The sequence below is a fragment of the Scyliorhinus torazame genome, chromosome 14 (genome assembly GCF_047496885.1).
Source record: "Scyliorhinus torazame isolate Kashiwa2021f chromosome 14, sScyTor2.1, whole genome shotgun sequence".
NCBI lineage: Eukaryota > Metazoa > Chordata > Chondrichthyes > Carcharhiniformes > Scyliorhinidae > Scyliorhinus > Scyliorhinus torazame.
The window spans coordinates 227,055,628-227,076,699 of NC_092720.1; the positions used below are offsets into that span (position 1 = coordinate 227,055,628).

General features: G+C 59.0%; 1 protein-coding gene across 1 annotated transcript in view; it reads left to right on the top strand.

Moving 5' to 3' along the window:
• Nucleotides 1-6,582, top strand: part of LOC140389189 (uncharacterized) — a 30,370-nt gene extending 23,788 nt beyond the window's left edge. The window contains exons 5-7 of the mRNA XM_072473352.1: nt 215-295; nt 2,323-2,535; nt 6,268-6,582. Of these exons, the coding sequence (XP_072329453.1) occupies nt 215-295; nt 2,323-2,535; nt 6,268-6,387 (414 nt within the window). The 3' untranslated portion in view covers nt 6,388-6,582. The remainder of the gene's footprint in view (nt 1-214; nt 296-2,322; nt 2,536-6,267) is intronic.
• The last annotated feature ends 14,490 nt before the right edge of the window (nt 6,583-21,072 follow it).

A 21,072-nucleotide genomic window follows, 5' to 3' on the forward strand; every position in this document is an offset into this window, starting at 1 on the left:
GGGGCTGCTTTGTCCGGGATGGTGTGCAGCTTCCTGAGTGTTGTTGGAGCTGAGCTCATCCAGGCAAGTGGAGAGTTTCCCATCACACTCCTGTTAATATATACTCACCCCATTCACCCTGTATACATCACAGTATTCCTGTTCCATGCCCTGTCTAAATCTCTCCTTGCAGTGTGAAACCTGGCAGTTACGAATCAGTTTTCTTTTGCTGCAGATTTGGGACAAGCGAATGGAAAAGGAAGCTCGCAGGCTCATCAGTGGTCCCCACATCTGTGGCCACGGCATTGACATCAGGGTAAGCGGCCAACATCAGAGGGGTCAGCGTGCACGAGTGTCTTGTCCCTGTGATGGTTCGTCGTGACGTTTCACTGCTCCGCTGCCCCTCGCAAGGATTGAACGCCCTGGGAGCTGACAGCTGCCAAATGCTGCACAGGGTGACCTTTGCCGGGGCACCAGAGACGGTGCGGGAGAGTGCTGAGCACGTGCTCAGGAGCCCTGGCTGGTAGTCTGGCCTCATGAGTGGCTGCCATAGTCTACAACCAGCAAGTGTTGCACAACCCTCAGTGGGTCTGATCAGCTGTAGGGAACGTTAGGGAGAAAAGTGCATGCTCTAGGTGGTCACCACTCACCAGCTGTTTTCTCCAGGCTTCCAGTAAACACACAGCCTGGTAGGTGGGTAAACGAGGAGGCTTTTTTATATCTGTTTACGGGATGTCTGCTCACTCTGCCTTGTTGCTGGCCTCGAACAGGTTTTGGAACAGGCTGACGAACTGCCTCCCAAGTATCCAGGAAGCCTTCCTCTGACCCTCGGACGGCGTATTTAATCTTCTCCAGGTGGAGAGGTTCCGAGAGGGCAGTGAGCCAGGCTGCAGCTGTGGGTGGTGCTGTCGATCGCCAGCCCAGCAGGATTCTCCGGCGGGCGATTAGGGAAGCAAAAGCAAGGGCGTTGGCCCCCTTCCCCATGTGTAACTCTGGCTGCTCCGATACCCCGAAGATTGCCACTATTGGGCATGGCTTCACCCTCACCCCCACAACCCTGGACATTGCCTCAGAGAAGGAACGTGCAACATCTGATTTTTAAGCAGCGAACGTGTGCACGGCATCTTTCCCAGAGAGAGACTAAAGAAGCAAACGTATGATCAATATATAAATTAGCAACAGCTTTAACACCCCTAATGTGCCAGACTTGAAAGGCAGAATATCCAGATGTGCATTGGAGGTGGTTGAGGAGAGATGTACCGGTCTGATACCGGGAATGGGCGAGTTGTTTTATGACGATAGGTTGGGCAGACTGGGTGTGTTTCCACCGGGGTTGAGAGTGACGAGTGACTTGGTTGAAGTTTATAAGATCCTGAACAGTCTCCACAAGGTGGACGTGGAAAGGATGTTTCGTCTTGTGGGCGAGTCCAGAACGAAGGCTCCTGTTTAAAACTCCGAGGTCACCCTTTTCGGACGGAGATCAGGAGAATTTATTTCTCTCCGAGAGTTGTGCGTCTTTGGAACTGTCTGGGGGGGTCACTGAATATATTTAAGTAAGAAATCTTACAACACCAGGTTAAAGTCCAACAGGTTTGTTTCGATGTCACTAGCTTTCGGAGCGCTGCTCCTTCCTCAGGTGAATGGAGAGGTATGTTCCAGAAACATATATATAGACAAATTCAAAGCTGCCAGACAATGCTAGGAATGCGAGCATTTGCAGGTAATTAAGTCTTGGTAGGTCCAGATGGAGCAAGTTAAAGAGGTGTGAATTGTCTCAAGCCAGGACAGTTGGTACCAACTTTGTCGATATAAATGCTTCTGGAACCCACCTCTCCATTCACCTGAGGAAGGAGCTGTGCTCCAAAAGTTAGTGATTCCAAACAAACCTGTTGTACTTTAACCTGGTGTTGTCAGACTTCTTACTGAGCTCACCCCAGACCAACACTGACATCTCCACATCATGACTATATTTAAGGCAGAGGTAGATAGATTCTTGGGCGAGGGAACCAGAGGTTATCGGTGGTAGATGTGGAACTCAACACAGACCGACCAGCCATGATCTTGGTGAGTGGTGGGACAGACGCAAGGTGTCGAATGGCCTCCCCCTGCTCCTGTGTCGAATGTTTGTTTGACGGTAACGATTTGCATCAATTGGCTGAACGAATCCCCACTTTGGAACATATGATGGAAGGAAGGAGAAAGCTGCCGACGATGGTTGGGCCTGTGAAGAAGACAGAGAGAGGGAGAGACGCAGGAAAGGGAGGAAATGTGAGGACGGGAGGTTTATAAGGCTGAGGTTCTGAACTGGACTGTCTAACACTGCAAACCTGTCCATTCTTTCAGGATAACCGGATACTGACAGGATCCTGGGTGGTTCGCAATGCACTCAAACTCTGGGATTATCGAAGCCTGAGACTGGAGAAAACCATTCCCTTCCCTCTACAGAAGGGACAGAGTGAGTTTCTCTACACAGCACAGTTCTGTAACAATGAGGTGGTCATCGCAGGAGGGAGTGGAACCCACAGTGCACACGCCATCAACTACAAAACCAATCAGGTAAAGGTCATAGTTACTGCGGAGACCACCATCCCAGTGACCGCGGAGACCCCCATCCTAGTGACCACGGAGACCCCCATCCTAGTGACCACGGTGACCCCATCCCAGTGACCGCGGAGACCCCCATCCTAGTGACGGTGGAGACCCCCATCCTAGTGACCGCGGAGACCCCCATCCCAATGACGGTGGAGACCCCCATCCCAGTGACCGCGGACACCCCCATCCCAGTGACCGCGGAGACCCCCATCCCAGTGACCGCGGAGACCCCCATCCCAGTGACCACGGAGACCCCCATCCCAGTGACCACGGAGACCCCCATCCCAGTGACCACGGAGACCCCCATCCCAGTGACCGCGGAGACCCCCATACCAGTGACCGCGGAGACCCCCATCCCAGTGACCGCGGAGACCCCCATCCCAGTGACCGCGGAGACCCCCATCCCAGTGACCGCGGAGACCCCCATCCCAGTGACCGCGGAGACCCCCATCCCACTGACCGCGGAGACCCCCATCCCACTGACCGCGGAGACCCCCATCCTAGTGACCACGGTGACCCATCCCAGTCACCGCGCAGACCCCCATCCCAGTGACCGCGGAGACCCCCATCCCAGTGACCGCGGAGACCCCATTCCAGTGACCGCGGAGACCCCCATCCCAGTGACCGCGGAGACCCCCATCCCAGTGACCGCGGAGACCCCATCCCAGTGACCGCGGACACCCCCATCCCAGTGACCGCGGAGACCCCCATCCCAGTGACCGCGGAGACCCCCATCCCAGTGACCGCGGAGACCCCCATCCCAGTGACCGCGGAGACCCCATCCCAGTGACCGCGGAGACCCCCATCCCAGTGACCGCGGAGACCCCCATCCCAGTGACCGCGGAGACCCCCATCCCAGTGACCGCGGAGACCCCATCCCAGTGACCGCGGACACCCCCATCCCAGTGACCGCGGAGACCCCCATCCCAGTGACCATGGAGACGCCCATCCCAGTGACCGTGGAGACCCCATCCCAGTGACCACGGAAACCCCCATCCCAGTGACGGTGGAGAGCCCCATCCCAGTAACGGTGGAGAGCCCCATCCCAGTGACCGCGGAGACCCCCATCCCAGTGACCGCGGAGACCCCCATCCCAGTGACCGCGGAGACCCCCGTCCCAGAGACCGCGGAGACCCCCGTCCCAGTGACCGCGGAGACCCCCATCCCAGTGAACGCTGAGAGCCCCATCCCAGTGACCGTGGAGACCCCCATCCCAGTGACCGCGGAGACCCCCATCCCAGTGACCGCGGAGACCCCCATCCCAGTGACCGCGGAGACCCCCGTCCCAGTGACCCCCGTGACCGCGGAGACCCCCATCCCAGTCACCGCGGAGACCCCCATCCCAGTGACCGCGGAGACCCCCATCCCAGTGACCGCGGAGACCCCCATCCCAGTGACCGCGGAGACCCCCGTCCCAGTGACCCCCGTCCCTGTGACCGCGGAGACCCCCATCCTAGTGACCACGGTGACCCCATCCCAGTGACCGCGGAGACCCCCATCCCAGTGACCGCGGAGACCCCATCCCAGTGACCGCGGAGACCCCCATCCTAGTGACCACGGTGACCCCATCCCAGTGACCGCGGAGACCCCCATCCCAGTGACCGCGGAGACCCCATCCCAGTGACCGCGGACACCCCCATCCCAGTGACCGCGGAGACCCCCATCCCAGTGACCATGGAGACGCCATCCCAGTGACCGCGGAGACCCCATCCCAGTGACCACAGTGACCCGCATCCCAGTGACCACGGTGACCCCCATCCCAGTGACCGCGGACACCCCCATCCCAGTGACCGCGGAGACCCCCATCCCAGTGACCGCGGAGACCCCATCCCAGTGACCGCGGAGACCCCATCCCAGTGACCGCGGACACCCCCATCCCAGTGACCGCGGAGACCCCCGTCCCAGTGACCGTGGAGACCCCCATCCCAGTGACCACGGAAACCCCCATCCCAGTGACGGTGGAGAGCCCCATCCCAGTGACCGCGGAGACCCCCATCCCAGTGACCGCGGAGACCCCCATCCCAGTGACCCCCGTCCCAGTGACCGCGGAGACCCCCATCCCAGTGACCGCGGAGACCCCCATCCCAGTGACCCCCGTCCCAGTGACCGCGGAGACCCCCATCCCAGTGACCCCCGTCCCAGTAACCGCGTAGACCCCCATCCCAGTGACCGCGGAGACCCCCATCCCAGTGACCCCCATCCCAGTGACCACAGTGACCCCCATCCCAGTGACCACAGTGACCCCCATCCAAGTGACCACAGTGGCCCCCATCCCAGTGACCGCGGAGACCCCCATCCCAGTGACCGCGGAGACCCCCGTCCCAGTGACCACAGTGTCACCCATCCCAGTGAACACGGAGACCCCCATCCCAGTGACCACAGTGTCACCCATCCCAGTGACCGCGGAGACCCCCATCCCAGTGACCGCGGAGACCCCCATCCCAGTGACCACGGTGACCCCCATCCCAGTGACCGCAGAGACCCCATCCCAGTGACCACGGTGACCCCCGTCCCAGTGACCGCGGAGACCCCCATCCCAGTGACCGCGGAGACCCCCATCCCAGTGACCACGGAGACCCCCATCCCAGTGACCGCAGGGACCCCCACCCCAGTGACCGCGGAGACCCCCATCCCAGTGACCGCGGAGACCCCCATCCCAGTGACCGCGGAGACCCCCATCCCAGTGACCACGGAGACCCCCATCCCAGTGACCACGGTGACCCCCATCCCACTGACTGCGGAAACCCCCATCCCTGTGACCGCGGAGACCCCCATCCCAGTGACCACAGTGACCCCCATCCCAGTGACCGCGGACACCCCCATCCCAGTGACCGCGGAGACCCCCATCCCAGTGACCGCGGAGACCCCATCCCAGTGACCGCGGAGACCCCCATTCCTGTGACCGCGGACACCCCATCCCAGTGACCACGGAGACCCCCATCCCAGTGACCGCGGGCACCCCCATCCCAGTGACCGCGGAGACCCCCATCCCAGTGACCGCGGAGACCCCCATCCCAGTTACCGCGGACACCCCCATTCCAGTGACCGCGGAGACCCCCATCCCAGTGACCGCGGACACCCCCATCCCAGTGACCGCGGAGACCCCCATCCCAGTGACCACAGTGACCCCCATCCCAGTGACCGCGGAGACCCCCATCCCAGTGACCGCGGAGACCCCATCCCAGTGACCACGGTGACCCCCATCCATGTGACCACAGTGACCCCAATCCCAGTGACCGCGGAGACCCCCATCCAAGTGACCACAGTGACCCCCATCCCAGTGAACGCGGTGACCCCCGTCCCAGTGACCACAGTGACCCCCATCCAAGTGACCACAGTGACCCCCATCCCAGTGAACGCGGTGACCCCCGTCCCAGTGACCACAGTGACCCCCATCCCAGTGACCGCGGAGACCCCCATCCCACTGATCGCGGAGACCCCCATCCCAGTGACCGCGGAGACCCCCGTCCCAGTGACCGCGGAGACCCCCGTCCCAGTGACCGCGGAGACCCCCATCCCAGTGACCGCGGAGACCCCCATCCCAGTGACCCCCGTCCCAGTGACCGCGGAGACCCCCATCCCAGTGACCGCGGAGACCCCCTGAGGTAAGGTGCAGAGCTGTCATCAATGTGTAACTGTTGATCGAGTGGGTCTTATATTAATTTTGTGTTTGTTTTGTCTGCTTCCTGCCCACAGGACCTGGGTGAGATTGCACTGCACAGGCACAGTGTGCAGGCTGTAGATACTGTTCTCGAAGGCCAATTAATCGCAGTGGCTGGAGTCAGTGGAAACCTGCACATTGCTGCTCTCTGTTAGACTGGGTAACCGCCTCTGAACCCACCTCTCAACCCGGATTCCTGGGCACACTGCCCAGAATTTCCTGAAGATCGACTCCAGGGCACCAGTCATTCCCTTGCAAGAGCGGGAATACTTCCCTACACCTTTCCAGACGGCCATGATGTGGAGATGCCGGTGTTGGTCTGGGGTGAGCACAGTAAGAAGTCTGACAACACCAGGTTAAAGTCCAACAGGTTTGTTTCAAACACGAGCTTTCGGAGCGCTGCTCCTTCCTCAGGTGAGTGAAGAGGTGGGTTCCAGAATCATATATATAGACAAAGTCAATGATGCAAGACGATACCTTGAATGTGAGTCTGTGCAGGTAATTAAGTCTTTACTGGTCCAGACGGAGCAACGGGAGATAGGGCTAACCCCAGGTTAAAGAGGTGTGAATTGTCTCAAGCCAGGACAGTTGGTAGGATTTCGCAAGCCCAGGCCAGATGGTGGGGGTGAATGTAATGCGACATGAGTCCCAGGTCCCAGTTGAGGCCGCACTCATGTGTGCGGAACTTGGCTAGAAGTTTCTGCTCGGCGATTCTGCGTTGTCATGCGTCCTGAAGGCCGCCTTGGAGAACGCTTACCCGGAGATCAGAGGCTGAATGCCCTTGACTGCTGAAGTGTTCCCCGACTGGAAGGGAACATTCCTGCCTGGTGATTGTCGCACGATGTCCGTTCATTCGTTGTCGCAGCGTCTGCATGATATCGCCAATGTACCACGCTTCGGGACATCCTTTCCTGCAGCGTATGAGGTAGACAACGTTGGCCGAGTCGCACGAGTATGTACCGTGTACCTGGTGGGTGGTGTTCTCACGTGTAATGCTGGTCCCCATGTCAATGATCAGGCACGTATTGCACAGATTGCCATGGCAGGGTTGTGTGGTGTCATGGTCGCTGTTCTGAAGGCTGGGTAGTTTGCTGCAAACAATGGTTTGTTTGAGGTTGCGCGGTTGTTTGAAGGGAAGTAATGGGAGTGTGGGGATGACCTTGGCAAGATGTTCATCGTCATCGATGACGTGTTGAAGGCTGCGAAGAAGATGTCGTAGTTTCTCCGCTCCGGTAAAGTACTGTACAATGAAGGGTACTCTGTCGGTTGTGTCCTGTGTTTGTCTTCTGAGGAGGTCGGTGCGGTTTTTTGCTGTGGCGCGGTGGAACTGTCGATCGATGAGTCGAGTGCCATATCCCGTTCTACGAGGGCATCTTTCAGCATCTGAAGATGTCTGTTACGCTCCTCCTCGTCTGAGCAGATCCTGTGTTTACGGAGAGCTTGTCCATAGGGGATGGCTTCTTTAATGTGTTTTGGGTGGAAGCTGGAAAAGTGGAGCATCGTGAGGTTATCCGTGGGTTTGCGGTAAAGCGAAGTGCTGAGGTGACCGTCCTTGATGGAGACGAGTGTGTCCAAGAATGCAACTGATTTTGGAGAGTAGTCCATGGTGAGTCTGATGGTTGGATGGAACTTATTGATGTCATCGTGTAGTCGTTTCAGTGATTCTTCGCCGTGGTTCCAAAGGAAAAAAAATGCCATCGATGTATCTGGTGTATAACGTCGGCTGAAGGTCCTGTGCGGTGAGGAGGTCCTGTTCAAACTTGTGCGTGAAGATGTTAGCATATTGAGGTGCGAATTTTGTCCCCATGGCTGTTCCGTGCGTCTGGATGAAGAACTTGTTGAAGGTGAAGACATTGTGACCCAGAATAAAGCGGATGAGTTACAGAATTGCGCCTGGTGATTGTCCCCTTCCAGTCGGGGAACACTTCAGCAGTCAAGGGCATTCAGCCTCTGATCTCCGGGTAAGCGTTCTCCAAGGCGGCCTTCAGGACGCGCGACAACGCAGAATCGCCGAGCAGAAACTTCTAGCCAAGTTCCGCACACATGAGTGCGGCCTCAACCGGGACCTGGGATTCATGTCGCATTACATTCATCCCCCACCATCTGGCCTGCAAAATCCTACCAACTGTCCTGGCTTGACACAATTCACACCTCTTTAACCTAGGTTTATCCGTTGCTCCGTTTGGACCTGTAAGGACTTAATTACCTACAAATGCACGCATTCAAAGTATCGTCTTGCATTATTGACTTGTCTATATATGTGGTTGTGGAACCCACCTCTTCATTCACCTGAGGAAGGAGCAGCGCTCCAAAAGCTAGTGATTCCAAACAAACCTGTTGGACTTTAACCTGGTGTTGTCAGACTTCTTCCAGAAAGCTGCAGCAATTGGAATTCTACTTTGCAGGATCCAGGATCGGGGAATTAGGGCGTGCCTCTGGGGAAACCTGGTTGCCGTCGCTGGCTGGGAGTGACGGTGTGAAATCAGAAAATACCCTCGCAATAACCAATGGCAGACCGTGTTAACACGCAGAAGACATTGCTTTGGAGCTTGCTACGTCGCACTCTCTGCACTTCACAAAGTCCGGGGTCGTGAGGTATTGAGGAACAGCAAGGAAAATTTTCACTGAAGTTAATATGTTCACCTTGCCCACAAACAGCGTGGGCCCTCCTCCACTCACAGTAACTGGAGTTCAAACAGAGTCGAGGGAACATCACTTTCTGTCTTCAGTGCAGAGACTTCCCGCTGACACACACCGGGATCGGAGGCCATTCCCACATCACTCTTCCCGCTGACACACACCGGAATCGGAGCCATTCCCACATCACTCTTCCCGCTGACGCACACCGGGATCGGAGGCCATTCCCACATCACTCTTCCCGCTGACACACACCGGGATCGGAGCCATTCCCACATCACTCTTCCCGCTGACACACACCGGGATCGGAGCCATTCCCACATCACTCTTCCCGCTGACACACACCGGAATCGGAGCCATTCCCACATCACTCTTCCCGCTGACGCACACCGGGATCGGAGGCCATTCCCACATCACTCTTCCCGCTGACACACACCGGGATCGGAGCCATTCCCACATCACTCTTCCCGCTGACACACACCGGGATCGGAGCCATTCCCACATCACTCTTCCCGCTGACACACACCGGGATCGGAGCCATTCCCACATCACTCTTCCCGCTGACGCACACCGGGATCGGAGGCCATTCCCACATCACTCTTCCCGCTGACACACACCGGGATCGGAGCCATTCCCACATCACTCTTCCCGCTGACACACACCGGGATCGGAGCCATTCCCACATCACTCTTCCCGCTGACACACACCGGGATCGGAGCCATTCCCACATCACTCTTCCCTCTGACACACACCGGGATCGGAGGCCATTCCCACATCACTCTTCCCGCTGACACACACCGGGATCGGAGACATTCCCACATCACTCTTCCCGCTGACACACACCGGGATCGGAGGCCATTCCCACATCACTCTTCCCGCTGACACACACCGGGATCGGAGCCATTCCCACATCACTCTTCCCGCTGACGCACACCGGGATCGGAGGCTATTCCCACATCACTCTTCCCGCTGACACACACCGGGATCGGAGGCTATTCCCACATCACTCTTCCCGCTGACACACACCGGGATCGGAAGCTATTCCCACATCACTCTTCCCGCTGACACACACCGGGATCGGAGCCATTCCCACATCACTCTTCCCGCTGACACACACCGGGATCGCAGCCACTCCCACATCACTCTTCCCGCTGACACACACCGGGATCGGAGCCATTCCCACATCACTCTTCCCGCTGACACACACCGGGATCGGAGCCATTCCCACATCACTCTTCCCGCTGACACACACCGGGATCGGAGCTATTCCCACATCACTCTTCCCGCTGACACACACCGGGATCGGAGGCCATTCCCACATCACTCTTCCCGCTGACACCGGGATCGGAGCCATTCCCACATCACTCTTCCCGCTGACACACACCGGGATCGGAGCCATTCCCACATCACTCTTCCCGCTGACACACACCGGGATCAGAGCCATTCCCACATCACTCTTCCCGCTGACACACACCGGGATCAGAGCCATTCCCACATCACTCTTCCCACTGACACACACCGGGATCGGAGACATTCCCACATCACTCTTCCCGCTGACACACACCGGGATCACAGCCATTCCCACATCACTCTTCCCGCTGACACACACCGGGATCGGAGCCATTCCCACATCACTCTTCCCGCTGACACACACCGGGATCGGAGCCATTCCCACATCACTCTTCCCGCTGACACACACCGGGATCGGAGACATTCCCACATCACTCTTCCCGCTGACACACACCGGGATCGGAGCTATTCCCACATCACTCTTCCCGCTGACACACACCGGGATCAGAGCCATTCCCACATCACTCTTCCCGCTGACACACACCGGGATCGGAGGCCATTCCCACATCACTCTTCCCGCTGACACACACCGGGATCGGAGGCCATTCCCACATCACTCTTCCCGCTGACACACACCGGGATTGGAGCCATTCCCACATCACTCTTCCCGCTGACCCACACCGGGATCGGAGCCATTCCCACATCACTCTTCCCGCTGACACACACCGGGATCGGAGGCCATTCCCACATCACTCTTCCCGCTGACACACACCGGGATCGGAGGCCATTCCCACATCACTCTTCCCGCTGACACACACCGGGATCGGAGGCCATTCCCACATCACTCTTCCCGCTGACACACACCGGGATCGGAGGCCATTCCCACATCACTCTTCCCGCTGACGCACACCGGGATCGGAGGCCATTCCCACATCACTCTTCCCGCTGACACACACCGGGATCGGAGCTATTCCCACATCACTCTTCCCGCTGACACACACCGGGATCGGAGGCCATTCCCACATCACTCTTCCCGCTGACACACACCGGGATCGGAGGCCATTCCCACATCACTCTTCCCGCTGACACACACCGGGATCGGAGCCATTCCCACATCACTCTTCCCGCTGACACACACCGGGATCGGAGCCATTCCCACATCACTCTTCCTGCGGACCCACACCGGGATAGGAGCTATTCCCACAGCACTCTTCCCGCTGACACACACCGGGATCGGGGCTATTCCCACATCACTCTTCCCGCTGACACACACCGAGATCGGAGCCATTCCCACATCACTCTTCCCGCTGACGCACACCGGGATCGGAGGCTATTCCCACATCACTCTTCCCGCTGACACACACCGGGATCGGAGGCTATTCCCACATCACTCTTCCCGCTGACACACACCGGGATCGGAGGCTATTCCCACATCACGCTTCCCGCTGACACACACCGGGATCGGAAGCTATTCCCACATCACTCTTCCCGCTGACACACACCGGGATCGCAGCCACTCCCACATCACTCTTCCCGCTGACACACACCGGGATCGGAGCCACTCCCACATCACTCTTCCCGCTGACACACACCGGGATCGGAGCTATTCCCACATCACTCTTCCCGCTGACACACACCGGGATCGGAGCTATTCCCACATCACTCTTCCCGCTGACACACACCGGGATCAGAGCCATTCCCACATCACTCTTCCCGCTGACACACACCGGGATCGGAGCCACTCCCACATCACTCTTCCCGCTGACACACACCGGGATCGGAGCCATTCCCACATCACTCTTCCCGCTGACACACACCGGGATCGGAGCCATTCCCACATCACTCTTCCCGCTGACACACACTGGGATCGGAGACATTCCCACATCACTCTTCCCGCTGACACACACCGGGATCGGAGCCATTCCCACATCACTCTTCCCGCTGACACACACCGGGATCGGAGCCATTCCCACATCACTCTTCCCGCTGACACACACCGGGATCGGAGCTATTCCCACATCACTCTTCCCGCTGACACACACCGGGATCGGAGCCATTCCCACATCACTCTTCCCGCTGACACACACCGGGATCGGAGACATTCCCACATCACTCTTCCCGCTGACACACACCGGGATCGGAGACATTCCCACATCACTCTTCCCGCTGACACACACCGGGATCAGAGCCATTCCCACATCACTCTTCCCGCTGACACACACCGGGATCGGAGGCCATTCCGACATCACTCTTCCCGCTGACACACACCGGGATCGGAGGCCATTCCCACATCACTCTTCCCGCTGACACACACCGGGATCGGAGCCATTCCCACATCACTCTTCCCGCTGACACACACCGGGATCGGAGCCATTCCCACATCACTCTTCCCGCTGACACACACCGGGATCGGAGGCCATTCCCACATCACTCTTCCCGCTGACACACACCGGGATCGGAGCCATTCCCACATCACTCTTCCCGCTGACACACACCGGGATCGGAGCCATTCCCACATCACTCTTCCCGCTGACACACACCGGGATCGGAGCCACTCCCACATCACTCTTCCCGCTGACACACACCGGGATCGGAGCCATTCCCACATCACTCTTCCCGCTGACACACACCGGGATCGGAGCTATTCCCACATCACTCTTCCCGCTGACACACACCGGGATCGGAGCCATTCCCACATCACTCTTCCCGCTGACACACACCGGGATCGGAGGCCATTCCCACATCACTCTTCCCGCTGACACACACCGGGATCGGAGCCATTCCCACATCACTCTTCCCGCTGACACACACCGGGTTGGGAGCCATTCCCACATAACTCTTCCCGATGATACACACCGGGATCGGAGCCATTCCCACATCACTCTTCCCGCTGACACACACCGGGATCGGAGGCCATTCCCACATCACTCTTCCCGCTGACACACACCGGGATCGGAGCCATTCCCACATCACTCTTCCCGCTGACACACACCGGGATCGGAGCCATTCCCACATCACTCTTCCCGCTGACACACACCGGGATCGGAGGCCATTCCCACATCACTCTTCCCGCTGACACACACCGGGATCGGAGCCATTCCCACATCACTCTTCCCGCTGACACACACCGGGATCGGAGGCCATTCCCACATCACTCTTCCCGCTGACACACACCGGGATCGGAGGCTATTCCCACATCACTCTTCCCGCTGACACACACCGGGATCGGAGCCATTCCCACATCACTCTTCCCGCTGACACACACCGGGATCGGGGCCATTCCCACATCACTCTTCCCGCTGACACACACCGGGATCGGAGCCACTCCCACATCACTCTTCCCACTGACACACACCGGGATCGGAGCCATTCCCACATCACTCTTCCCGCTGACACACACCGGGATCGGAGCCATTCCCACATCACTCTTCCCGCTGACACACACCGGGATCGGAGGCCATTCCCACATCACTCTTCCCGCTGACACACACCGGGATCGGAGCCATTCCCACATCACTCTTCCCGCTGACACACACCGGGATCGGAGGCCATTCCCACATCACTCTTCCCGCTGACACACACCGGGATCGGAGGCTATTCCCACATCACTCTTCCCGCTGACACACACCGGGATCGGAGCCATTCCCACATCACTCTTCCCGCTGACACACACCGGGATCGGGGCCATTCCCACATCACTCTTCCCGCTGACACACACCGGGATCGGAGCCACTCCCACATCACTCTTCCCGCTGACACACACCGGGATCGGAGACATTCCCACATCACTCTTCCCGCTGACACACACCGGGATCGGAGCCATTCCCACATCACTCTTCCCGCTGACACACACCGGGATCGGAGGCCATTCCCACATCACTCTTCCCGCTGACCCACACCGGGATCGGAGCCATTCCCACATCACTCTTCCCACTGACACACACCGGGATCGGAGCCATTCCCACATCACTCTTCCCGCTGACACACACCGGGATCGGAGGCCATTCCCACATCACTCTTCCCGCTGACACACACCGGGATCGGAGCCATTCCCACATCACTCTTCCCGCTGACACACACCGGGATCGGAGCCATTCCCACATCACTCTTCCCGCTGACACACACCGGGATCGGAGCCATTCCCACATCACTCTTCCCGCTGACACACACCGGGATCGGAGGCCATTCCCACATCACTCTTCCCGCTGACACACACCGGGATCGGAGGCCATTCCCACATCACTCTTCCCGCTGACACACACCGGGATCGGAGCCATTCCCACATCACTCTTCCCGCTGACACACACCGGGATCGGAGCCATTCCCACATCACTCTTCCCGCTGACACACACCGGGATCGGAGCCATTCCCACATCACTCTTCCCGCTGACACACACCGGGATCGGAGCCATTCCCACATCACTCTTCCCGCTGACACACACCGGGATCGGAGCCATTCCCACATCACTCTTCCCGCTGACACACACCGGGATCGGAGACATTCCCACATCACTCTTCCCGCTGACACACACCGGGATCGGAGGCTATTCCCACATCACTCTTCCCGCTGACACACACCGGGATCGGAGCCATTCCCACATCACTCTTCCCGCTGACACACACCGGGATCGGAGCCATTCCCACATCACTCTTCCCGCTGACACACACTGGGATCGGAGCCACTCCCACATCACTCTTCCCGCTGACACACACCGGGATCGGAGACATTCCCACATCACTCTTCCCGCTGACACACACCGGGATCGGAGCCATTCCCACATCACTCTTCCCGCTGACACACACCGGGATCGGAGACATTCCCACATCACTCTTCCCGCTGACACACACCGGGATCGGAGACATGACCACATCACTCTTCCCGCTGACACACACCGGGATCGGAGGCCATTCCCACATCACTCTTCCCGCTGACACACACCGGGATCGGAGGCCATTCCCACATCACTCTTCCCACTGACACACACCGGGATCGGAGCCATTCCCACATCACTCTTCCCGCTGACACACACCGGGATCGGAGCCATTCCCACATCACTCTTCCCGCTGACACACACCGGGATCGGAGGCCATTCCCACATCACTCTTCCCGCTGACACACACCGGGATCGGAGGCCATTCCCACATCACTCTTCCCGCTGACACACACCGGGATCGTAGCCATTCCCACATCACTCTTCCCGCTGACACACACCGGGATCGGAGGCCATTCCCACATCACTCTTCCCGCTGACACACACCGGGATCGGAGCCATTCCCACATCACTCTTCCCGCTGACACACACCGGGATCGGAGCCATTCCCACATCACTCTTCCCGCTGACACACACCGGGATCGGAGACATTCCCACATCACTCTTCCCGCTGACACACACCGGGATCGGGGCCATTCCCACATCACTCTTCCCGCTGACACACACCGGGATCGGACCCATTCCCACATCACTCTTCCCGCTGACACACACCGGGATCGGAGGCCATTCCCACATCACTCTTCCCGCTGACACACACCGGGATCGGAGCCATTCCCACATCACTCTTCCCGCTGACACACACCGGGATCGGAGCCATTCCCACATCACTCTTCCCGCTGACACACACCGGGATCGGAGCCATTCCCACATCACTCTTCCCACTGACACACTACGGGATCGGAGGCCATTCCCACATCACTCTTCCCGCTGACACACACCGGGATCGGAGGCCATTCCCACATCACTCTTCCCACTGACACACACCGGGATTGGAGGCCATTCCCACATCACTCTTCCCGCTGACACACACCGGGATCGGAGGCCATTCCCACATCACTCTTCCCGCTGACACACACCGGGATCGGAGCCATTCCCACATCACTCTTCCCGCTGACACACACCGGGATCGGAGCCACTCCCACATCACTCTTCCCGCTGACACACACCGGGATCGGAGCCATTCCCACATCACTCTTCCCGCTGACACACACCGGGATCGGAGGCCATTCCCACATCACTCTTCCCGCTGACACACACCGGGATCGGAGCCACTCCCACATCACTCTTCCCGCTGACACACACCGGGATCAGAGGCCATTCCCACATCACTCTTCCCGCTGACACACACCGGGATCGGAGCCATTCCCACATCACTCTTCCCGCTGACACACACCGGGATCGGAGCCATTCCCACATCACTCTTCCCGCTGACACACACCGGGATCGGAGCTATTCCCACATCACTCTTCCCGCTGACACACACCGGGATCGGAGCCATTCCCACATCACTCTTCCCGCTGACACACACCGGGATCGGAGGCCATTCCCACATCACTCTTCCCGCTGACACACACCGGGATCGGAGGCCATTCCCACATCACTCTTCCCGCTGACGCACACCGGGATCGGAGGCCATTCCCACATCACTCTTCCCGCTGACACACACCGGGATCGGAGCCATTCCCACATCACTCTTCCCGCTGACACACACCGGGATCGGAGCCATTCCCACATCACTCTTCCCGCTGACACACACCGGGATCGGAGCCATTCCCACATCACTCTTCCCTCTGACACACACCGGGATCGGAGGCCATTCCCACATCACTCTTCCCGCTGACACACACCGGGATCGGAGACATTCCCACATCACTCTTCCCGCTGACACACACCGGGATCGGAGGCCATTCCCACATCACTCTTCCCGCTGACACACACCGGGATCGGAGCCATTCCCACATCACTCTTCCCGCTGACGCACACCGGGATCGGAGGCTATTCCCACATCACTCTTCCCGCTGACACACACCGGGATCGGAGGCTATTCCCACATCACTCTTCCCGCTGACACACACCGGGATCGGAAGCTATTCCCACATCACTCTTCCCGCTGACACACACCGGGATCGGAGCCATTCCCACATCACTCTTCCCGCTGACACACACCGGGATCGCAGCCACTCCCACATCACTCTTCCCGCTGACACACACCGGGATCGGAGCCATTCCCACATCACTCTTCCCGCTGACACACACCGGGATCGGAGCCATTCCCACATCACTCTTCCCGCTGACACACACCGGGATCGGAGCTATTCCCACATCACTCTTCCCGCTGACACACACCGGGATCGGAGGCCATTCCCACATCACTCTTCCCGCTGACACCGGGATCGGAGCCATTCCCACATCACTCTTCCCGCTGACACACACCGGGATCGGAGCCATTCCCACATCACTCTTCCCGCTGACACACACCGGGATCAGAGCCATTCCCACATCACTCTTCCCGCTGACACACACCGGGATCAGAGCCATTCCCACATCACTCTTCCCACTGACACACACCGGGATCGGAGACATTCCCACATCACTCTTCCCGCTGACACACACCGGGATCACAGCCATTCCCACATCACTCTTCCCGCTGACACACACCGGGATCGGAGCCATTCCCACATCACTCTTCCCGCTGACACACACCGGGATCGGAGCCATTCCCACATCACTCTTCCCGCTGACACACACCGGGATCGGAGACATTCCCACATCACTCTTCCCGCTGACACACACCGGGATCGGAGCTATTCCCACATCACTCTTCCCGCTGACACACACCGGGATCAGAGCCATTCCCACATCACTCTTCCCGCTGACACACACCGGGATCGGAGGCCATTCCCACATCACTCTTCCCGCTGACACACACCGGGATCGGAGGCCATTCCCACATCACTCTTCCCGCTGACACACACCGGGATTGGAGCCATTCCCACATCACTCTTCCCGCTGACCCACACCGGGATCGGAGCCATTCCCACATCACTCTTCCCGCTGACACACACCGGGATCGGAGGCCATTCCCACATCACTCTTCCCGCTGACACACACCGGGATCGGAGGCCATTCCCACATCACTCTTCCCGCTGACACACACCGGGATCGGAGGCCATTCCCACATCACTCTTCCCGCTGACACACACCGGGATCGGAGGCCATTCCCACATCACTCTTCCCGCTGACGCACACCGGGATCGGAGGCCATTCCCACATCACTCTTCCCGCTGACACACACCGGGATCGGAGCTATTCCCACATCACTCTTCCCGCTGACACACACCGGGATCGGAGGCCATTCCCACATCACTCTTCCCGCTGACACACACCGGGATCGGAGGCCATTCCCACATCACTCTTCCCGCTGACACACACCGGGATCGGAGCCATTCCCACATCACTCTTCCCGCTGACACACACCGGGATCGGAGCCATTCCCACATCACTCTTCCTGCGGACCCACACCGGGATAGGAGCTATTCCCACAGCACTCTTCCCGCTGACACACACCGGGATCGGGGCTATTCCCACATCACTCTTCCCGCTGACACACACCGAGATCGGAGCCATTCCCACATCACTCTTCCCGCTGACGCACACCGGGATCGGAGGCTATTCCCACATCACTCTTCCCGCTGACACACACCGGGATCGGAGGCTATTCCCACATCACTCTTCCCGCTGACACACACCGGGATCGGAGGCTATTCCCACATCACGCTTCCCGCTGACACACACCGGGATCGGAAGCTATTCCCACATCACTCTTCCCGCTGACACACACCGGGATCGCAGCCACTCCCACATCACTCTTCCCGCTGACACACACCGGGATCGGAGCCACTCCCACATCACTCTTCCCGCTGACACACACCGGGATCGGAGCCATTCCCACATCACTCTTCCCGCTGACACACACCGGGATCGGAGCTATTCCCACATCACTCTTCCCGCTGACACACACCGGGATCAGAGCCATTCCCACATCACTCTTCCCGCTGACACACACCGGGATCGGAGCCACTCCCACATCACTCTTCCCGCTGACACACACCGGGATCGGAGCCATTCCCACATCACTCTTCCCGCTGACACACACCGGGATCGGAGCCATTCCCACATCACTCTTCCCGCTGACACACACCGGGATCGGAGACATTCCCACATCACTCTTCCCGCTGACACACACCGGGATCGGAGCCATTCCCACATCACTCTTCCCGCTGACACACACCGGGATCGGAGCCATTCCCACATCACTCTTCCCGCTGACACACACCGGGATCGGAGCTATTCCCACATCACTCTTCCCGCTGACACACACCGGGATCGGAGCCATTCCCACATCACTCTTCCCGCTGACACACACCGGGATCGGAGACATTCCCACATCACTCTTCCCGCTGACACACACCGGGATCGGAGACATTCCCACATCACTCTTCCCGCTGACACACACCGGGATCAGAGCCATTCCCACATCACTCTTCCCGCTGACACACACCGGGATCGGAGGCCATTCCGACATCACTCTTCCCGCTGACACACACCGGGATCGGAGGCCATTCCCACATCACTCTTCCCGCTGACACACACCGGGATCGGAGCCATTCCCACATCACTCTTCCCGCTGACACACACCGGGATCGGAGCCATTCCCACATCACTCTTCCCGCTGACACACACCGGGATCGGAGGCCATTCCCACATCACTCTTCCCGCTGACACACACCGGGATCGGAGCCATTCCCACATCACTCTTCCCGCTGACACACACCGGGATCGGAGCCATTCCCACATCACTCTTCCCGCTGACACACACCGGGATCGGAGCCACTCCCACATCACTCTTCCCGCTGACACACACCGGGATCGGAGCCATTCCCACATCACTCTTCCCGCTGACACACACCGGGATCGGAGCTATTCCCACATCACTCTTCCCGCTGACACACACCGGGATCGGAGCCATTCCCACATCACTCTTCCCGCTGACACACACCGGGATCGGAGGCCATTCCCACATCACTCTTCCCGCTGACACACACCGGGATCGGAGCCATTCCCACATCACTCTTCCCGCTGACACACACCGGGTTGGGAGCCATTCCCACATAACTCTTCCCGATGATACACACCGGGATCGGCGCCATTCCCACATCACTCTTCCCGCTGACACACACCGGGATCGGAGGCCATTCCCACATCACTCTTCCCGCTGACACACACCGGGATCGGAGGCCATTCCCACATCACTCTTCCCGCTGACACACACCGGGATCGGAGCCATTCCCACATCACTCTTCCCGCTGACACACACCGGGATCGGAGCCATTCCCACATCACTCTTCCCGCTGACACACACCGGGATCGGAGGCCATTCCCACATCACTCTTCCCGCTGACACACACCGGGATCGGAGCCATTCCCACATCACTCTTCCCGCTGACACACACCGGGATCGGAGGCCATTCCCACATCACTCTTCCCGCTGACACACACCGGGATCGGAGGCTATTCCCACATCACTCTTCCCGCTGACACACACCGGGATCGGAGCCATTCCCACATCACTCTTCCCGCTGACACACACCGGGATCGGGGCCATTCCCACATCACTCTTCCCGCTGACACACACCGGGATCGGAGCCACTCCCACATCACTCTTCCCACTGACACACACCGGGATCGGAGCCATTCCCACATCACTCTTCCCGCTGACACACACCGGGATCGGAGCCATTCCCACATCACTCTTCCCGCTGACACACACCGGGATCGGAGGCCATTCCCACATCACTCTTCCCGCTGACACACACCGGGATCGGAGCCATTCCCACATCACTCTTCCCGCTGACACACACCGGGATCGGAGGCCATTCCCACATCACTCTTCCCGCTGACACACACCGGGATCGGAGGCTATTCCCACATCACTCTTCCCGCTGACACACACCGGGATCGGAGCCATTCCCACATCACTCTTCCCGCTGACACACACCGGGATCGGGGCCATTCCCACATCACTCTTCCCGCTGACACACACCGGGATCGGAGCCACTCCCACATCACTCTTCCCGCTGA